The sequence below is a fragment of the Phlebotomus papatasi genome, chromosome 1, assembly GCF_024763615.1.
Source record: "Phlebotomus papatasi isolate M1 chromosome 1, Ppap_2.1, whole genome shotgun sequence".
In the NCBI taxonomy this organism is placed as follows: Eukaryota; Metazoa; Arthropoda; class Insecta; order Diptera; family Psychodidae; genus Phlebotomus; species Phlebotomus papatasi.
In genome coordinates this window covers 23235866-23258367 of record NC_077222.1, presented here as the reverse complement: position 1 = coordinate 23258367, position 22502 = coordinate 23235866, and the positions used below count along the sequence as shown (strand labels likewise).

Sequence of the window (22502 nt, the reverse complement as noted above, 5' to 3'; positions counted from 1 at the left end):
TTTTATGTCCATTTGAAACTGACTTAAGGAAAAAATAAAATAAGCAATGATATTTTTGTGAGAAATAAAGCAAAAGATTAATTAAATCATCAAACCTTGAACACTTTTTTTGTATTTATCTGCTATTTTTGTTCATATTAAATTTAATGGATCATCCAAAGTTCTTGTTGCCACTATTCACTTAAGAGAAATCCGAAAAAGTTAAAATAACATTTCGGAAATGTTAATTTTACCCTGCAGTATTGATCCGAAATCAGTGTAAATATTATGCTTTTCAGGTGTATTAGGGGTTAAAGCTACCCTTTTTCATGTTAATTTTACCCTTAAAAAGGTGTAAAATTAACATTGAAAAATGTTGATATATTTTTACATTTAAAAACTGTTAAAGATATGAGGAAAAAAAGTTAATCGCACCCCCGCTTTTTTCTTAGTGTAGGTGTATTATGGGTTAAAGTTACCCTTTTTCATGTTAATTTTACGTTTAAAAAAGGCGTAAAATTAACATTCAAAAATGCTTAAACTAATACTTAAAAAGTGTTAAAGATATGAGGAAAAAAAGTTAATCGTACCCCCGTTTTCTTCTCAGTGTTGGTGCTTACATTTAATTTTTGAATTGCTTAAATATCGGCAGATGGCGCTAGAATCCCTGTAGAATTCCCTATAGAAATTTCACTAGGTATCAAAGGAATTTTCTTCCACAAGTCTCCAAGATTATCCATCGACTTCGAGTGGAATTCCTCGAGAAATTACCCATTAAAGAGTGGAAATTTCCCAAGAAGATCATATTGGTTTCCATTGGTATTTTCTTCTTTCGGAACACATGGTAACTTCCTAGGGAATTTAAATGGAATTCCTAAAGAAATTTCTATGTGCAATTTCCATTATCGTTCTCTAGGATTTCCCACCGAAATTTCGGTATTTACGTCAGGGTTTTTCTCTCTAAAATCTCCGACGATTTCAACAACGAGAATTATTGTGGAATCTGTGGAAAAATTACCCCGCTGAGGTGTCGACATTTTCCAAAGAGATCCCTTTAAACTCACTTGAAGAATTTTCCTTAAATATTCCCTAAGAAAATTTGGCTAGTTTCCAGTGAATTTCCGATGAATTGAAGAAGAAATTTTATGGGGAAGTGTCTATCGGTATTCTTGGGAATTTAAAGGGGAAATTTCCTCCGAGTGATTGGAAAAATTCCTATAAATTTCCCGAGGAAAAGTCTTAGAATTTTCCAGACCATTCTCGAAGATTTCCCAGAGAAATCGAGGTGAAAATTCTCCCCAGAAGAGAAAAATTCCTTCCGCAGATACATAAAAATTCCGTGGCGAGTTCAGGGGAAATCCTGGCGAAAATTCTGTAAAAATTAAGCTTATACTTCGGGCGAGATGGTTTTCTGGTTGCAAAGTTCATATAGAACATCGAATATTTTATAAATATGAATAGGGGAATTATTCTTAAGTTTTTCCGATCTTTCCCGAAGAGTTCCCAGGGATTTCTTTGAGAAAAGTCGCCTGACTTTTTCAGGGGATTTCACAGGTATATCCCTAGGTAAAATCTTTCAGTTTTCCTCACCATTCTCAGAAAGTTCCCCGGGATTTCCAAAAAAAAAATCTCCATTTTCCTGTGCCATATTACCGGGGATTTCTCAAGGAGGAATCTTCTCCCCTGAGATGGGAAATATTCCTTAGGAAGTTGCGTTACATGCCAATTCAGATTTCTTACATGCCCCCCCCCCAACTTTTCCCTAAGTACCCGGTGGAGAATTTTCGGTGAGGAAGTAATGACATTTATTAAGAATTTTCCTATGGAATGACGCAGATTTTTTTTTATAGGGATAACCTAGAAAATTCCATATATACAGCAGACTCTCTAAATTGGGCATTTGGGGCAAAATGTCATCCGGTTTATCGATAGTATGGGTACTTTCCCTTAAATAAGGTAACAAAACGGTAATGAACCGATAATTAAATTTCTACACTAAATTAAATGATATTTTAACCCTTTGAGGACGATTGGGTCAGTGGTGACCCAAAAATGAAATTTTTCCTACGGCCATCCAAAATCGTGTTTTGCCCCAGAAATCGGAAAAAGTGATTTTTTCTGCCCCCAATTTTTGACCCTCTCGTCCTTAAAGGGTTAAACTGGTTTGAGCAATATTTTGTGTGATCTATAAATAAGTTTAAACAGGTTGCACATACAAATGCCCAACAACGGCAAAGTGGAATGCATTGGTTTTTTAGTTAAAGGCGAAATTTTCCTAAGCGAAAACACATTCGAAGATCGATTTCGAAAGGACTAATGGTAATTTTTACTTCTCGTTTCGTCCGTCTGGAGGTTAAGAAATGTTTCCTGTATGGGAATTCTGTAATTTTCGTGACATTGTCACGCGTGCGTTCGAAACCTGACAATACTAATCGAGCTTTTTTTGTCATATCATATGAGCTCGAAAATGCAATTCACTGATTTGAATCCACTGACTGAATCCAGACAGTCTTGGATAATTTGTTTAACAACATTCATTGTCATTTTAAATGCCAGAAATCTCAAATATGTGACTTCTGACAATGTCACGTGAGCTGAAATGGCAATGTCGCGGCTCCAGAATCGCATTTTCGAAAAAGCTCTACTAAAGATTCGAACCCAATTTGTCATATGGCATTGCCAGAGCGTTACAGAATTTCCCTCCTGTTCTAATTTCGAAGTATCTCAGGTGTAAACATGTGACAGTCTACATTCCTCTCATAATCACTAAATAGCTCTTATCACCTTCCCAGTGCGTGATTACTACATAAATTTTCAGTCTTGCCCGAAAATTTATTTTGAAAATTCGAAATTGGGTTTGAACTCTTCGAACATCAATGACATTTTGTGGAAACAGTGCTATTAATCTTTTAGCGAAGACACTTTAGGAGAATCAATCTCCAGCTGTGAGCGCACTTAATTAATTTAGTCTAGACACATAACGTCTAAGAATTCCGAACATTTCGCAAAGCTGATGGGGCTTGGGCGGTTTTTTCTTTCCATTGAGCGTCAGATGAAATATTTTAATGAACCTTTTTGGCTAATTTGAAAGAGTGTCACCACCTGTAAATAATTTGGCAAAAACTATCCATCATCTCAACAGCTCCACCCTGTTCTTGGACGTTAGACGCACGATCTTTTAATATTGGAAATGGCTCTTTGCCTATTTGAAAGGCATTTTTGGGAAATTTTGGTAAAATTTGCTGCTGCCCAAGGGGCTCTTTGTGAAACCTAAAACAACGCTAATTAGTCATAATTCGTTAATTCTACTGCCCTTTGCTTTGTTGCTAAATGGACAAATGATGAGGGTGTGTCAATATAAGAGAGTTACATGGTCATTTAATTGTTTTATAGCACGAAAAGAGGGTTGAATCATAACAATTTTACAAAGTTAGAAGACAAAAAAAAATGCTATGGAGAGGAAATAAATAGAAAATCTCATTAAGAACTTACTGTAAAGGCGAATTAAATAGTTGTCGCGATTGAATTTAATTTGTGCAACAGGCAAATTCAATTGGGACAAAGAGTTAAAATCTCTAAATAGTTAATTGTTATCGTGGGGCTTTTCTATTGAGATGGATGTGTGAGATTGTAAAGTTAATGACATCAAAAGTTGTTTTCGTAATTCCAGAAGGTAAAGTTCAATATAGAATAAATGTTTCTGTCTCAGTTTTTTTTCTTGCTTTTGTTAACGGAATTCACTTAATCATCCAAGTACAAATAGTTACTGGCAGGCTTTTGAGCTTCGACACTGTGAGAGATTAACAAAGAAAATTTTTGTGATATAAAATTATCGGCGTATCGCATGTGTTTTAAAAAGTCTCTGGTGTCGTTGTGTGTTGTTCATATTAAATAGAGGACAGGAAAATATATTGATGAATGTTCACAATTACGCGCTTAGAAGAGTATTTTACAGTGGCAATCTTGTGGACTTTGACTCGATTTCTCATACATCATTCCCATGTCTGAAGATGCTTTAAAGGTGTTAAAGGCCTTGTGTATTCCTCAGTATTAATTTTATAACATTTTTTTATACTGAAGAATAATGTTTAATTACATTACTCTTTTGCATTTTATACTATTATATACACAAAATAATTATTTTCTATGTAAATTTGGTGATTTTGTTGAATATCGAAAGGTTCTGGAACACGTAAGCTTTTGCAATATGCCACTAGAGGCACTAAAGTCTCTGAAGCAATCTAAATATAACCTCAAAAGAGTCTAAAACAATACAATACGTTTTGCTTTTCGCTTATATAGTAATAGATTATCACAGTTTTACTTATTTAATTAAATAAGTGAGTTAAGAATATTTCATTTTTCTGAAAATAACCCTTAAAAATCGAGAACCAACAAAATTTTTCGAGTTTCAGTAATTTTTCTTTTACAAATTTGTTATTTTAAGCGATAAATTGAACAAATGTCTCTAACTCTATCTTTAAAATACTTAAATGAAGAGAAATTAGTAAATAATTTGTGCGTTTTCTGTGAGTCATACCACCTGTTATCTTTCGAAAATTGGTTATTTAAAAGTGCCTCCGCTGAAAATGCTTGATTTTCGAAAATTTGAATCTAGAGTAAGTGTGCCAAATTCCGGCCAGCTTGTAATTTCGGCCACATTTTTTGTTCCTCGAATTTCAACGAATTTTTAGTTTTTGCGTACTCTAGAAATAATACAATGCGAAAAATAAAAAAAAATGTCGATTAGACGAACAAGATGATTTGAAAAAGACGTTCGAAGAATTCCGAAAGGGCAAGGAACTATGAAAATGAAAGTGGCCGAAATAGGCCACCAATATTATGTCAACTTTTTTATTCATTTTAGAATGTATTAAGAATAAATTTAGAGAAAATAAAGACGATAAACTGTCTACAAAGTTCCAAGGAACACTCCTTACAAAAAAGTAACAAATAAATTCAATTCGTATTAAAAATATTACATTTCAAACTTGAGACTTTGGCGCTTGCATGCAACTATGCCGAAATTTGGCACACTTACCCTATTTTTGAATATTTAATTTACATTTTTGGCGAAAATTTTTGAAGTTTTAAGGTAAAATGGGGTAATTTGGGATCATTTTGAATTTGGGATTATAGGTTTTCTCGATTTTCGTCACTGTATTGGATGGACAAAAGAAAAAACTACGACGAAGTACGGGAAAGTACTCTCCCTTCGAACGTTCATGCCTTCGAATAACGTTATTTCTTCTACTTTTCTTAAGAGATTTACACATGATTATCACATCAATAACTGATGATAAGCTAACCGATATTTAAAAAAAAAATGTAATTTTTTTGTAAGTAATAAGTCATATTATTCGAAGGCATGAACGTTCGAAGGGAGAGTATACTTTCCCCTACTCTTGAGAGTAAGGCTTGTGGTTCCTCTCCGTCTTCTTTTTCTCTTTGTTCATCTGCGGATACCTCAAAACTCCGAATTAGAAATGTAGTCCTAGGCCCTTAGATAATTCTATCCGCTTCCTGAGGCCCATAGAGCACGGTGCTCGATGCTTGATGCTCCCAAAAGACTGACGCGGAGTTTGGAAAATTCGAAGATCAGATTCGAAAATTCAAGGGAATTTTGACTTCTTGATATTTTCGCTAGGGGTCTCACGGAATTTCTTATTCAAACTTCGGGTTTTCTCAAGTATCAGCACGTATCAGTCTACCTTTTTTTTTAACTTTTTTATCAATTTCTTAGTGATATTTTATAAATTTTCACAATCTTGCGGTATTTTTTTTTCATTTTAAAAATTCGAAGTTGGGTTTGGATTCTTCAAACCAACGATATTTTGTGTAAATCGGCAGGAATTTATCTTTCAGTCAAGACACTTTGCAGAATCCAAGTTCGGGTTTTTTTCTTCTTTGAGTTCAAATACAAGTACAGTTTGATTCTCAAATAGTGTCTTGCATAAAAGGTTAATGGAACTCTATTTGCACAAAAAGTCCTTGATGTTCGAAGAATTCTAATTCAGTTTCGAATTTTTATACTAAATTTTCGCATTAAGCATCACACTAAAAAGCCCGCAAAAGAGTTACTGAGTGATTATGGAGTGATTGAATAATGGTACAGAAGCAGAAAACATTGTTGCTTTGTGTTTTTCTTCACAACAAAGTGAAGATCTACAGATTTTGACACTTGCGCATTTCGAAATTCGAACAGGATGTACGTCACCTTGCGGAAATACCAAGAAGAATGTCTCTTTTTTGGCTTTTCAAATAGATCTTGAAATTTTTCAAACTATTTGTGAATGGGAAGATTGAAAGACTCTTCTCATTCACAGTTAAAGTTTGATTCTCCAATAACGTCTCGTATAAAAGATAAATGAAACTCCATTTGCGCAAATTTCTGCCGATGCTTGATAAATTCAAACACTAAGCTTTCTCACAAAGTTTAGAAAATTTATGAAATATCGCATTAAGAAAGTGTTAAAAGAATTGTTCAGTGATTTTATTAGGAGAATTATAATTAAATGAGCCATTTTTGTATTTTGTCAAAAACAAAGCAAAAACAGATACATTTTGACACTCGAGACACTTCAAAATTCGAACATTGTTGCGGCCACCATACGGACAAAACGAGAAGTAAAAATAGCATTTCTGTGACTTTCGAAACTGATCATCGAATTTTTTAAACTTCAGCTCTGGATGAAGCAACTGTTGATATTGATAATCGGAACTTTTCGAAATTGTTACAGGCGGTTACACGAGAAATGTCTTGCAATTAACAGCAGGAATTTATAAAAAAAAAAATCTTTGGCTCTTCAAAGCGATCCTCGAATTCTCTCTTTGATCTTCGGCAAAGAAATCATTAAAAAATATTATTTAATTAATAACCATGTTATACAATTTATGTCATAAAAATTATTGACTATCAAGAACGTTTCAGTCGTTAAATGTGCAATTATTAATCGGTGGATTTTAAAACAAAATTATAAAGATTCTAAATAGTTTTATACTGAGTAAAAATGGTTACACTCAACTCTTCGTTATCCGGCACTTCGTTATCCGGGTGACAGCTGCCAAACACTGGCGGTTGATGTATTCAATATTATTTTCACTAAACATGAAGTTTGTCCAGAGTGAATTAAAGTTTTATTAACATTGTATCGAAGTTTTTAATACATAATTGTGATAAAAAATGAAACATAAGCATACCATGAAGAAAATTCTCTTTTTCTTTGTCAGACAGAAAATAAATTCACACTGCACAAAATAGAAAAACCGTTGATCATTCAAAAAACCTAAATGTCATTTTGTCCCCCAGTCAGCCGGATAACGAAGAGTCTACTGTATATAAATTTTTAAGTTAAGTTAGTTGGGTATAAAAAGTAAATATTAAAAATATTCAGTAATATGAATTTCTATTATTTTTTTATCAAATAAATTTATCTGTCAAATGGATAAAATGCCTTTTTCCATTCGAAAATCGAAATTCGAACAGCTTTTTAGAGGTTGTGATCGTCATAACCTCACATTATTAACTGAATTACAGTAGACTCTCACTCAATCGGCACTTTTTCAATCGGGCGACAAATTTTGTTGACAATTTTCACGTTTAATTATTAAGCTAATTCGCAATTTGCTGTAGTTCTTCCTATTTTATCGTGATTCTTTATAATTGAGCGCTTTTTGTGAAATTTACAAAGGCTTTGACGCCCAAATCTATCGGTAAACTGGTTGACATTTCGCCCCATATTCCCGATTGAGAGAGTGTCTACTGTAGTTTTTTTTTATAAATTACCTGTAAATTAATAGAAATAAATGCTCTATAGGGGAAAGTACTCTCCCTTCGAATGTTCATGCCTTCGAATAATGTGAACTTCTTTTATTTTTCCTAAGAGAATTACACATAATTATCACGCAATTATCAATAATTCATGATAAGGTAACTAATATTTAATAAAAACGTGCAAGTCTCTTAAGAAAAATAAAAGAATATAGACATTATTCGAACACTGAGAAAAAAACGGGGGTTCGATTAACTTTTTTTCCTCATAACTTACACTTTTTATTTGTAAAAATATATCAACATTTTTTAATGTTAATTTTACACCTTTTTAAGGGTAAAATTAACATGAAAAGGGTAACTTTAACCCCTAATACACCTAAAAAGGGTAATATTTACACCGATTTCGGATCAATACTGCAGGATAAAATTAACATTTCCGGAATGTTATTTTAACTTTTTCGGATTTCTTTCAGTGAAGGCATGGATATTCGAAGGGAGAGTACTTTCCCCTAAGGTTTTTAACATCACTCCTTTTTGGGGACACTTTTGTTTTTTTTCATGCTTATGACTGGGTCAGTCTCATAAATTCGTCCAAATTGTTTTATTTAGTCTGACATTTTTTTTCGAAGTCCAGAAGCACAAACCAAGGGGGTTAAGGAAGGTGGAGGAAAAATATTGGATTTTGTGTGACTTCCTGAAATTCTATTTTATTTTTTTTTCAAGGGTTGGAAAGATAGAATAAATTTGAGTCCATGAATAGAAATTAATGTGGAAAGTGCCTTTTTGGCGTTGAGTGGGTGCGAGATGATGAAAAGGAAAAGAACAATTCTATTCCTTCATTTTTTTTGGGCAGGTTTTAGCACCACCTGAGAACACAAATAAATTTTTTTACTCCTATCAAATGAACTTGAATCACGCGATTTTGAGGTTTTCTTGTCACGAAGCCTTAACGCACTTACCAGACGAAAGAAATGCTAGTGAGGAAAAGTAAATTCACATAGAAAATATTCGCACATTTAGAATTTATTTGAGTCATTCCCTTTGTTAACTCTTAAGCAAATGTATTTTATAAGAAGAAAAGAAGCTAGAATGAGGGAAAGTTTAGGAGCGGAAAGTATCTTGGAAAAAGATAAAAGGGGAAGTTGGGGGCGTGACAATGAGATTTATAATGCATTATTTATCTTTTGAATTATGAAATGCATGACGCTCTTTAATAGAATCATCATGAGCGTAGTCTGTATGAAACTACTGCATTTTGAAGTCTGCTTGGAATTATTTATAAAGATCTTTTCTCTGAGTGAGTGAAGGAAGAACAATAAAAAAAGTGTAAAATAATTTATTAGCAAATTACTTCATTTTTCTCACTGTTCTTGTTGATGCCGCATGCTTCTCAAGTTCCAATTGTTTTATATTAAGTTTATTGGAATGGAATTGAATAAAAAATTGAAATTTTGTTTTCGAAAGCATGTTATCTGTAACTGTTTGGCCTCTAGTTCTAGTGACACCCGGACAGATAGACTGATAGATGGACATAACGTCATTTTTCGGAAATTGTTTGATTAATAGATTAGCTAAAACTGAACTAGTAGGGGAAAGTGCTCTCCCTTCGAACGTTCATGCCTTCCAATAATGTGTATTTTCTTGTAGTTTTCCTAAGACTTCACATTATTATCACGACATTATCAGTAATTGATGATAAGCTAAATAAAATTCAATACAAATCTGTAAGTCTTCGGAAAAATGAAAGAAAATTCACATTATTCGAAGGCATGAACGTTCGAAGGGAGAGTACTTTCCCCTAGTAAGCTTGACTAATATTACAGAAGCAGTGATTCATGTTTTGCAAATTCAGTTTGTGTGCCAATTAAATAAAGAAATTTTCAGAAAAGTGAATTATGGTGCTATTCCAATGCAAATGAATATGTTTTTTTAGCACTTTACTGTTCTTAAATGTTTCTGCATCATCGACTTTTCTTTGTGTTGGTTTCTGTCTCGACTGTTTTCCTCAGTCCTTGACGTGTTCTAAAGCCACCAAACAGTCTTGATAGGAACCAACACAAAGAAAAGTCCATTGTAGAAGCACTTGAGAACAGTAAAGTTCTAAAAATCATGTTAATATTTTTTTATTGGAATTGCACCATTAAACATATGTTTAAAACTAGTTTCGCAAAACAATTCTATGACTCATAGGTGCGTAGAATGTTCAAATGAAAATATAAAAGTATCTCTTCAGAACAGCTGGATCGCAGTTTGATTATGTCAGTGATTCTGCAAAAATCAGAGCTATTTTATTAGTCTTAAAGTAGGCCTAATTTAAACATCTTTTTTGCAAAGATACAGATGCTTATTTATATGAGCAAATATAATATTTGACTCTCTACGAGTACAAATTTACATTTTCTTTGCTTGATTAAGCTTTGATTCTTTACAATCTGATAACATCCCAGAATGAAAAAAAAAATCTTTATCAGAACATTTGATAACCATTAAAACTTCACCAGTCATTTCATCTGATTCAGAGAGGTAGGAGTAATATATTTTGCAGTAAAACTCCTATGAGTTAACTTAGAATAATTTTAAAAGATCAAATGAGTAACAGGGCTGGGAAGTCCACAATTCAGTTTTTTGTCAATTTTGTAATTATTTACAGATCTTAATTATCTTACTTACGGCGTTATCACACTTGCACATTAAAATTTTAATGTGATTCACATTAATTGTCGCTTGTGAGCGTCAAAATATGTTATTTGTGTTTTTGAGTCACTTAATATTTGGGGTATTTCTGTTTATTGATAAAGAAGTGGACTTGGCCTGCAAAAATAAGTTTAAATTTACCTAAAGCATAAATATTTTTCACATTAAAAAATTAAAGAGAAAATCGCATTAATTTTTCGCATTAATGCTATAAATCAATTTATATCAAATTTTGCAAGCCAAGTTTACCTTTTTATCAACAAATAGATCAAATTTTGAATATAAAATGATTCAGATACACAAAGTACACATTTGGACTCTCACCAGCGACAATTAATGTGAATCATATTAAAATTTTAATGTGCAAGTGTGATAACACAGTAAGTGCTGAAAGACACAAATTCGATCATTCTGCAAAGTTGGACAACTTTGCCACTTCTTTTAGTTTATTATACGCTTTTGTTTTGCATAGTGAAAAGCAGATTTTTAATCAATTTCTTGAATTTATTGAGCCCGAAACTATGTTTTAAATAAAAACAAAATCAATTTTCCGGCTTTATTTATAAAAATCATTGAAAAAAAACATTTTTTGCTGCAGAGTTATTTATGTTCATGGTGTTGATGATCTATTTTTCAATCAATAAAAACAATGAGGCAATAAATTCGAAGGGTGTTGAATGAGATGTGCGATATGGTTTTATTTTGTGTTTCAAATTGCATGACTGCGACAACTATTGATTAGCGTGTAAATACTCTGTGATGTACTAACTCAATAATTGTTTCTTATCACTCTCCATGATCATTTTGCAATTTTCTGTGATGCATCTCTACAATTTATGCTTTTCTCTGGGATTTTTTTTTTGGTGGTCTGCAGCAACAATGGGACAAAATGTTGATCTCAATGATCTCAAATCGCAACTTCCCGAGGGCATTTTGCCCGAGGGTTTGGGGAATTTTACTCCTCCCGTTGAGGATTTTAAGAAGTTGTTTAAGGACAAGTGCAACATGGTTTCGGGGAGTGATGCTGCCTTTGAAGCCATTGGGGAGGCTACAACAGAACTGATGGACTGTCTTACGACGCTTTTTAACTTTTCCACTTTGCAAGAGGAAATTGAGAAGGCACAACCGAATGGAGAGCTCGATACGGTGTTCAATAAATACTGCAGAAAGCGTCATGATGCAACGGAATGCCTAACAAATTTCACGAAACTCTTGGAACCTTGCCTGACTCCAGAGGAAATTTCCCACAAGGAAGTCTACACCAACATCAGCAAGAGTCTTCTGGGCTTCATCTGTCACAAGGATGGTGATCAGATTGCATTGTTTATCGCAGAAAAGGGCCCAGAATGCTTCCAGGAGCGCAAAGATGGCCTTATTGACTGCTTCAATAAAACCTTCCCCAAAGTTTTTGACCAAGTTAAAGCAACTGATAAAGTTCCATCTCTCGAAGACCTGCCAAAGTTTGTCTTTGGCGTTGATCAATGCCAGTAAGATTCGAAATATTTTCTTTTCCCTTTTTTTAAAAGGAAAAATGGTCTAAAATAATTTTCTTGCAGCGACATGGAGAGGCTTCAGGTTTGCGTTGTGGAGGAATTGGAAAAGTGCGAAGAATCAACTCCAGCTAATTTAATGGATTCTGGCTTCAAGTTTATCCGCAATAACACACCATGCACCAACGTTTCCTCAATAATTGTGAGTCACTTTTTTTTCTTGTTCCTCTTTTTGTAATATTTCTGAGATAAACACGATTATAAAGCGGTTTTTTTTGCAAAGAAGAGTTCCAAACGCGAAATTTTGAGAGGTATAAACAGGGAGAACTTGCTTTTATGATTTAATACAGTTTTGACAATTTTGCTAGACACAAAATGAAGAAGTTAATTATTTACAGAAAAACTAGTACTACATGGTTAAAAGTTGTCGGAGAAAAGTTCATGTGCACTTATAGAGCAGAAGCCGAGGGAAAAATTAGTCGGAAAATTGTGTTATACCACTTTTTAAATCTGTGTAGATTTAGATTCAGAAGAGGGGGCAGTCAAAGGTGACCGCTGCGCACCCAGGTCTCTGTATTGGGACCATTATAAAAATAATAATAATAACGGTGGCACAACGTTCCAGAGGAACTTAGGCCTTCCCGCAAGAGGAGTTCGGAACGGCCCCTTATACGGGATAGGGTTGTCAGTCCCATGCCCCGTGGAATCAAGTGCAGTGAAGCTCACTGGATGCAATCCGAAGACCTTTAACGCCAAAAAAATTCCTGGTGACCTAAAGGGATTCGAACCCAGGACCCGGGAGTCGGGACACTCGCATCATAGAGCGAGTACTCTACCACTTGACCCATTGAGTTGTTTATAAACATTACATTTCGTTTTAAAATGGAACAAAACAGTAACTGTTCCTTTAAAATTGCACAAAAATACTGTGACGAATAGCCTCGGAAATGGCTAGGCGTAGTGAATTATTCACAAGATACCCCCCCCCCCCATAACACCACAATATGCCCTTGGATCTCCTGTAACCCTAACTATCCGTTTTAAGGCAAGAATTGCAGAATATTGCCTTAAGTATGATTTTTTCGCTTCAGCCCTATACTTCGGGAGGCTAACACATATGCGTTTATAAGACATGGAAGGTGTATAAGACATGCAAATATGGAAGGTAATGTTTTTGGAGAAGATAGAAAAAGAGAGGAGCTTTAAATTGGCCCTTCTTAATCTAGGCAATTTATTAGTCGCTTGCTGTGTAAGTCGGGAAGATCCTGGGGTTGCAATAGTCGCGTCAGTCCCCTTATCAGGCACGTGTATTCGCCAATCACGTATTAGGTGAGATTCTTATCAATCTCATCTATTATACTAATAAAATCTCATGTCCTCCGCTCTTTGGAGCTTAATAGCTTCTAAACTAAGAACTTGGTGCATTGACCCCCGCCCCCGCCCGATCCCTCCTTCCGCCATTTTGAATACCCCCCATTTTTTGTTTTCTCAATAGCTCCGCCCCTATAGCATAAATCAGGCTCAAATTTTAGTATGTTATAGCTGGGCCTCAGAGCTTTCGATAAATACCAAATTTAAGGTCCCCCGACCCCGACCCCCCCCCCCCTGACCCGAGCTATAAGGGTCCGAAAAAATTCTTAAAACGGCCATAACTCCGGTTCTAATTGTCAGAATTTAAAAGGTAAGGGCGTTTTGGAAAGCTCTCGTGAAATGCCACTTCCCCTTCTAACATCGCAAGTTAATAAAACTACCGCTAGGGGCGCTATTATTAAAAAAAAGATTTTTCAATTTTCTAAGTTAAATAACTCAAAAATTCCATTGTGCATCGGGCTCAAATTTTAGTATGTTGTAGCCGCAGATTATACCTATCAAACAAAAAAAATATTTAAGTCGATTCATAACCCCTGACCCGAGCTATAAAGGGTCAAAGTTAGAAAATTGACCGGCCTCTATCTCCGGTTCTAATTAACATTTTGAGCTAAATTTTGGATTTCTGGTTTCGTCTCGATGAGCACTTTAGGATGGAAGTTCAAAAAGTCACCACAGGTGGCGCTGCGATAGCGTCAAAATTCATCAAAATTCAAAATTCATTTTTCTCAAAAATTCCTTTGTGCAAGTTATTAAAATTTTAGAGTGTTGTAGACTAGACTATGAAGTTTACAAAAACTGGTGTGGGTTCGCTGTGGTTACAATAAGACCGGAGATATGATGGGTCAAAGTTCACGAAATTCAAAAAATCATATCTCCGGTTCTGTTTGACCGATTTTGATGAGTAAGGGCTTAAACGAAAGATATAATCAAATGCTACAACTTTCTAGAACATTTGAACTTCGTAGGACCAACACCAGGGGCACCACAGTCAAAAAACCATTTTCAATATCACATAAGCTCTATTATCTCGACTGTCACTGAACCGATCTTGATGATTACTTCGACATAATTGAAAAGGGAATTTATATCTATATTTCGTTCATAGATCATTTTCCGTTCAGACTACGCTATCTGTCCAATTTTGCCGTTTAAAATATGAAAAAAATTACTTTTCCCATAATAAGACTTTGAAACCAATCAGATACCAATTTGACTGCTTCTACTTGACCAAGACACTTAAAATAGGGTTTTAAATGGAAAGTCTCACAAAATACAACAATTCTTTGAAATAGTTGAAATTCACCAAATGAACACTTGGGGCGCTCTGGTCGAAAAAACGAGTTCAGAATCAAAAAACCTCGATTATCTCGTTTTCTGAGTAATCAATGAGATCTATTTTATGGAAAAATTAAAGATAACATTCTGGTCTACATTTCTCCCATATATCACTTTTCTGTCACTCCATCCAAATCTTTGATATTTAGGTTTAAATGCAAAATTTGCATAATTTCATGAATTTGATTCAAGATAACTGAATGGCGTACCCCAACTTCAGCTCTAAATCGAATTTGCATACATTCCGAGTTAGCTCACATTAAGAATCTCACCTACATAAGCCGGTTAGGATTATCTGTCCTTTTTACTGCTCGAACTTTACGGAGAGAGCAGTATTATATAATAATCCCTCGATTTTTTCACCCCCCCCCCCAAATTTCCACCTTCCACCCCCCGGAGACCACTTTTCTTAACAACTCCTCGCGTTTCAGACGATTTTTGACGAGAAATGTCGTCACGCTGTTTGTCCGTCTGTCCGTCCAACTGTCGCTAGCTCTAGAGGCCAAACGGTAAGAGATAGCTACTTGGGACCATCGGGGGACCCCCCATAAGTCGACCCAAGGATCGTTAACATGCCCCTCATTTTCCCCCCACCGCTCCCCTTCCCCTATAAAACTATGTTTTTTTGGGATTGCTCGAAAACGCGTCGTGCGATTTTTTTCATTTTTGGATATGTTTCAGAGATTATCCAGGCGAACATTTCGTCCATATACGAAAATACCGTTGAATCATTCCTAATAAGGATTTTTCGAGGTCAAAAGTTAAAAAGACACTAGAGTGCGCATTTATCAAGCGAATGAAGTCATGTTTGGGGTCATTGGAAAGGTCTTGGAATTTCCGACAAATCTAAACCGGTTCCAATCGGTTTTGAATCTGTAATGAACCGGTTCATAACCGATAACTAATTTTTATTGCTAAAATTAATTCTATTACTTTTAAAACTGTTTTAGGGGATCTTTTGAGTGATTTATGAATCAGTTCAAATCGGTTGCGAACCGGTAAACGGTAAATGATGCGGAAGTACTTTTAAGGTATAGCATCTAAGTCACGAGTTCGAGCATTTCGCAAAGCCTGCGACGCTTTGCCACTCCTTTTTTCTTTCAAGAGCACCTGCTCAAAAGAATTGACTTTTAATAAATAAATTAAATAGGATAAGTGTACCAAATTTCAGCATAGTTGCATGCAATAGCCAAAGTTATTAGTTTGAAATGTAATATTTTTTAATACAAATTGTTTTTTTTTTACTGCTTTAAGGAGTGTTGCTTAGAATCTTGTAGATAGTTTATCGTCTTTATTTTCTCCAAAAATAATCTTAATACCATTTTAAAATTAATAAAAATGGGGACAAAGTTTTGGTGGCCTATTTCGGCCACCTTCATATTCTCGTAGTAGAATTCCCGTATTTCTTCGGGAATTTTTCCAATGACTTTTTCACATCATCTGCTTCATTGAAGCGACATTTTATGTTTTTTTGCATTGCATAAACTCTAAAGTATTAAAAACTAAAAATTCATGGAGAAAATTGAGGAACAAAAAAGTGGCCGAAATTGCAAGCTGGCCGGAATTTGGTACATTTGCCCTATACAAAATTATTGGGATTTTTGCCATTTATTTTGCGAATGTGACAAATGTTCAAATGATTAATTTTCCTTGCAGAAAAGGGGACCCAACAGCGCGGACAGCGCTAGAGCTTCTATGGCCATGCTGAGCATGACTGCGATGGCAACTGTGGCCAGATATCTGCTATGAATTTGAGAATATGGAGATTTCGCATATTGACTGTGATCCTCATGAGCAGAAAAAAAAACAACAAACTATACCAGAGACAAAAGAAATTGTAGGATGAAAGTGCTAGCAGTTCAGTAGAAGTTTCCCTCACCTTCAAATCACCTTCATCGCTTTTTTTTAGTAGACAATTCAAGTTAAGAGGAATTTATGTCTAATTACATTAATTGGCAATTTATTGGGGTGAAGATCATAGGTTTTTTTTTTTGAATTAGAATTGTAAAGTGGAAAAAGGAAGAAGATGTACAATTTATTGAACTCTTTAATTTTGGTTCAATGTTTCACGATTCTTATAAATCTGTGTACATAATTATTAAGTAAAATGGTGTTCCTCAATTTTTTTTTTCCTGTGGAGATTTCAAAAGAGATTCTTCTTGGATGTTGTATCTTTATTTCTTGGCATCAAGTAAAAAAGAAAGAAAAATACCAATAAATGTGTAATTTATATGCGAAATGTTTACTTTCTGTAGAAATCGTGGACAAGTGTCTTGAGGCGAGATTTCTCACTGGGACTTGCGAAAGATTGGTCGATGGTGCTGAGCGTGATTTCCTCGATGGCATCACGAGACAATTTGAAGGTCTTGGCGCATAGCTCAATTTCGCTGCTGAGACTCGTGTCGAAAACGCCAGAATCGTCCGTCTTAAAAAGAAGAAATTATTCATTTTCTGTTGCAAATTAGATTGAATAATCTCGGGTATTTTTTGATAGATTGTAATTTAATTTTAATTCAGTTGCAGGGTAATTTTGTCTCCTACAACTTTGTATTATATGAAAAGTTCATGTAACCACCGCCAGTAGCGCTAAAGTCGCAATTTCTGAGGAAATGCGACGTCATTGATTTATTCTTGTAGCCTGTTTCAGAAGTTGTGACATTAGCGCCGCTCGCGGTGATTACACGAACTTTTCATATTCTGTAAAGTCGTATACAGTAAAAACAAGATGAAATTGGCAAGTTGAATTCTATTAGTTGAACTGAACTAGTTGAAATTTCGAAAAAATGAACTTTCAATTGAAAAGGAATCAATTAAATTGCAGAATTAGTAAAATTCAACCCTCGATAATGGCCCAAATGGAATAAATAGCATTAATAATTAATATAATAGTAATAAAATGAAGCAACAAAATGGCATAAACTTTATTCAACTGACTGATTGAAAATTGCCACGATTATCACGTGTAATAGAATCAATTCGATTGTCGTAGTAATTTTTCAACCGATTATCGCAGCAAAAAGTTTAACTTTCAACTTTTTTCGTTTGAACTCATTCTTCTTCTTTTTATATTTTGTGTAATTTTAGTGCAACCCCGTCAAATCATTACGTACTCTACCCTGCCGATTTTACTCGGAGGTTTTTTTTTTAATTATAACCCCGTCAAATAATATCTGCAGATATCTTTAAGATTTCTGTAGAGAAAATCTACACCTCTACAGAATATCTGCAGATAATATCTGTAGATATTCTTACGAATTTTATTTGGGCTTGGGACAAAATTCGTCAGAATATTTCGGCAGATTTTCTGACGAATCTCTGACGAATTTCTGTAGATATTCTGCCGATTTTCTGTAGATTTTTTTTACATTCCAGACTTTCCAGACAAGATGTGTCAGAAGAGATGGAAAAATTTTTCACTGAAGTTTGCAAAATTCAATAGAGTTATTTTTTGTGAATATCGACCAAAATTTCGTGTTTTTGTATCATTCGATTGGCGATTTTTAAGAAATTAGTATTTTTGCTCGCAGTTTTTTTACTTATCTAAAATGTGTACTCGGTAATGCTTGTTGAGCAGAGCATACAATTTTCTTTATAACTTCTACAGTTTCTTCATAAATCAACAATATTTTTGTGAAGTAATGGAGGTTATGCAGATTTTCTCTGAATGTACTAGAATATACGGTTAAAATTCAAAAAAACCTCCGAGTAAAATCGGCAGGTAGAGCAATGATTTGACGGGACGGTATATTCTAGTACATTTAGAGAAATTCTATAGATTTTCATCAGAATTTCTGCCTGAAAATCTGTGGATTTTCGGCAGAAATTCTTCCGAAAATCTGCAGATTCTCGGCAGAATTTCTCTCTAGAAAATTTGCAATGTCCATTACTTCACAAAAATATTGCTGATTTATGAAGAAACTGTAGAAGTTATGAATAAAATGGTATGTTCTGCTTAACAAGCATTACCGATTAAACATTTTTTGATAACTAAAAAGATGCGAGAAAAAATACTATATTCTTAAAAATCGCCAACAGAATGATACAAAAACGCAAAATTTAGGTCGTCACTCTGCTTCAAGTTTTTATATAAACACTGTGATATCACTAAAAAACACTCTATTGAATTTTGCAAACAAAATTCAATGAAAAATATTCCATCTTTTTAAGATATAGCTGTCTGGATAGTCTGGAATGTAGAAAAAAATCTACAGAAAATCGGCAAAATATCTACAGAAATTCGTCTGAATATGCACCAGGAATCTCACGTCAGAAAATCTGCAAAAATTTCTGACGAATTTTGTCCCAAGCCCAAATAAAATTCGTAGAAATATCTACAGATTTCTCGGCAGATTTTCTGCAGAGGTGTAGATATTTTCTACAGGACTTTGATATGTTTTATTAAATCAGCGATAACGAATTTACACTTTAGATAAGAAAAAGCTATCGTACAAAAAATTATTTTGCAAAGCATTCCATTAAATAAAAACACTTATATTTTGGGTCCGCAGTCTGTTTAATGTTATTACTTCACTACACAAAACGCAGCGTCGTAACACAGAAAGCACTGTAAGATCTGCATAAAATTTGCGAGCAAAATAAATTCATCTATTTTGTAGCTCCACAAACATATTCATAAAGGTAGTGGAATTTTCCGTGTAATTACTCCTTGGATTTTCCCCAGGAAATAATCAGGAATTTTCCTAAAAAAAGGGGGCTTGATGCGGTAAAATCCATGGAAAATCCATAGGAAAACTTCTGGAATATTCCATGGAAAATTCCAGTGGAATCGGCGGACATTTCATGTGTAATTTTATATATATAAAGCTTCCATGGACTTCCACTAGAAAGTGACGCTAGATTTCCATGGAATGTTGTTCAAATTTTCCATGGAATGGCCATTTTCCATAGCCTCTCCTTGGAAAAAATCCATTGAAGACTCTGCGGAAATTTGGCGTGCAAATTTCCAATGGAATTCCCGCGGAAGTTTGCTATGGGAACTATATCTATATTTTGCAGCGCCACAAACATATTCTAGCGCAAAAACGAAGAAACAAACGAGTGGAATTTTCTTGGAAAACTGTATGGAAAGGTATTGGAATTTTCCGTGGAATAATTCCTTGGATTTTCCCCAGGAAATAAGTAGGAATTTCCCTAAAAAAGGGGACGTGTTGCGGTAAAATCCTTTGAAAATCCATAGGAAAACTTCTGGAATATTCCATGGAAAATTCCAGTGAAATCTGCGGACATTTCACGTGTAATTTTCCATATAAACTTTCCATGGACTTCCACTAGAAAGTGACGCTAGATTTCCATAGAATGTTATTCAAATTTTCCATGGAATGGCCATTTTCCATAGCCTCTCCTTGGAAAAAATCCATTGAAGACTGCGGAAATTTGGCGTCCAAATTCCATAGAATGAGCGGAATTTGACGCAAAATTTCCAATGGAATTTCCGCGGAAGTTTGCTATGGGGACTATATCTATTTTGTAGTGCCACAATCATATTCTAGCGGTAAAACGAAGAAACAAACGTGTGGAATTTTCTTAGAAAACTGTATGGAAAGATAGTGGAATTTTCCGTGGAATTATTCTTTGGATTTTCCCCAGGAAATAAGCAGGAATTTTCCTAAGAAAAAGGGGGTTTGATGCTGTAAAATCCATGGAAAATCCATAGGAAAACTTCTGGAATATTCCATGGAAAATTCCAGTGAAATCTGCGGACATTTCACGTGTAATTTTCCATATAAACTTTCCATGGACTTCCACTAGAAAGTGACGCTAGATTTCCATAGAATGTTATTCAAATTTTCCTTGGAATGGCCATTTTCCATAGCCTCTCCTTGGAAAAAATCCATTGAAGACTCTGCGGAAATTTGGCGTGCAAATTTCCAATGGAATTCCCGCGGAAGTTTGCTATGGGCACTATATCTATATTTTGCAGCGCCACAAACATATTCTAGCGCAAAAACGAAGAAACAAACGAGTGGAATTTTCTTGGAAAACTGTATGGAAAGGTATTGGAATTTTCCGTGGAATAATTCCTTGGATTTTTCCCAGGAAATAAGTAGGAATTTCCCTAAAAAAGGGGACGTGTTGCGGTAAAATCCTTTGAAAATCCATAGGAAAACTTCTGGAATATTCCATGGAAAATTCCAGTGAAATCTGCGGACATTTCACGTGTAATTTTCCATATAAACTTTCCACGGACTTCCACTAGAAAGTGACGCTAGATTTCCATGGAATGTTGTTCAAATTTTCCATGGAATGGCCATTTCCCATGGCCTCCCTTGGAAAAAATCCATTGAAGACTTTGCGGAAATTTAGCGTCCAATTCCATAGAGTGAGCGGAATCTGACACAAAATTTCCAATGGAATTTCCGCGGAAGTTTGCTATGGGGACTATATCTATTTTGTAGTGCCACAAACATATTCTAGCGGTAAAACGAAGAAACAAATGTGTGGAATTTTCTTGGAAAACTGTATGGAAAGGTAGTGGAATTTTCCGTGGAATTATTCCTTGGATTTTCCCCAGGAAATGAGCAAGAATTTTCCTACAAAGAAGGGGGCGTGTTGCGGTAAAATCCATAGGAAAACTTCTGGAATATTCCATGGAAAATTCCAGTGGAATCCTCGGACATTTCACGTGTAATTTTCCATATAAACTTTCCATGGATTTCCCCTATAAAGTGACGCTGGATTTTCATTGTATTCAAATTTTCCATGGCCTCTCTTTGGAAAAATTCCATTGAAGGCTGTAACATTTCCAATGGAATTTCCGCGGAAGTTTGCAATGGGGAAACAAAATAAAAACTTACACAAATTGCCACGGGATGTTGAGCTTCCAGTAGCTTCCGGATATGATGATTCTCAGCTGAAGACACTGATCCGCATTTCAGGTTGCTCCTGACGCAGCATTCAACGGGGATTCTCTTTTCCAGGAGCATCTTCCAAGTCTCCAAAGACTCATCCATGAATGTTCCATGACCCATCCTGTCCATCCCGAATTCCAGCATCTCCAGATTTTCACTGACACTTCCTGCTGTCTCTGCGCAATGCAAAGCCAGCTTCAGGCCACAATCTCTAGCTGCCTGGAGAGCCTTCCGGAAGTCCCTGAAGTCAGTATTCTCAGGATTTCCACTCAAGTCAATCCCAACAATCAAATCTGGGTACTTTTCTCTGATCTTTCTGGTCAGTTCTACATTCTCTTCAGCCACTTGGACGCCTTTGGAGCGATCAATTGACGGAATCAACTTTACAAGAATTCCCGGACAAGTTTTCTCGCATTTCCGGATGGCTTCGCAGACAGTGGCCAGGTAAGTCTCCCGGGACATGTGTTCAGTCGCTCGAGGAGTCGTTCTCAGCTCTAGGTACACCACATTGTCTTCCTGGAAGTCCCTAATGACATTCTCACAGGCTCTGCCTAATCTCTCCGGAACGTCCGTTAACTCATGGGCATATTTGAATTTGGCGAAACATCTGTTGGAAAAAAGGAATTTTCTCATGGATTCCACCTTCCGGAAGTGTATTTTCTTACTGTGTCAGGTCTGGCAACTCTTTCTGAACCTTGTAAGCGTCTGCATTGATCCCTTGATCGCTTCCTTGATACTTTAATTGATGCAATTCTAGAATGTTTTTGTTGCTGAGGCTACCATTGAGATGCGCATGAAGCTCCTGGAAAAAGAGGTTTAAAGCAAGTTTGTGAATGGAAGTTGTGGACAGAATTCAAGCTTGAGTTCTTGACAATCATTCTTGAGGGTTCACTATGGATATTTCATGCAGTACTTACAATTTTAGGGATGCTTTTGTAATCCATGTCAAGTTGCCGGTGTTTTGCTTTCTCTTTGCAAGCTAAATTTCTT

General features: G+C 35.2%; 2 protein-coding genes across 2 annotated transcripts in view; one reads left to right on the top strand and one right to left on the bottom strand.

The window, feature by feature from the left end:
* LOC129798273 (27 kDa hemolymph protein-like) overlaps positions 1-16882 on the top strand; it is a 23008-nt gene extending 6126 nt beyond the window's left edge. Inside the window, exons 3-5 of the mRNA XM_055841327.1 lie at positions 11322-11934; positions 12004-12139; positions 16300-16882. Coding sequence (XP_055697302.1) covers positions 11322-11934; positions 12004-12139; positions 16300-16392 — 842 coding nt within the window. The 3' untranslated portion in view covers positions 16393-16882. The remainder of the gene's footprint in view (positions 1-11321; positions 11935-12003; positions 12140-16299) is intronic.
* Positions 16800-22502, bottom strand: LOC129798271 (adenosine deaminase-like protein). The gene is made up of 4 exons (XM_055841325.1): positions 22430-22502; positions 22178-22314; positions 21459-22119; positions 16800-17068 (listed from the first exon to the last, which is right to left on the bottom strand). The coding sequence occupies exons 1-4, from the start codon at positions 22454-22456 to the stop codon at positions 16886-16888; spliced, it is 1008 nt and encodes a 335-aa protein (XP_055697300.1). The 5' UTR covers positions 22457-22502; the 3' UTR covers positions 16800-16885.

Bases quoted from the DNA above. Each gene is read 5' to 3' on its own strand.
- LOC129798271 (XM_055841325.1), bottom strand. From the start codon at position 22,456: ATGGATTACAAAAGCATCCCTAAAATT. The intron at 22,315-22,429 runs GTAAGTACTGCA...CTCTTTTTCCAG, and splicing joins ACAAAAGCATCCCTAAAATT to GAGCTTCATGCGCATCTCAA. The intron at 17,069-21,458 runs GTAAGTTTTTAT...CTTCTTTTTAAG, and splicing joins AACATCCCGTGGCAATTTGT to ACGGACGATTCTGGCGTTTT.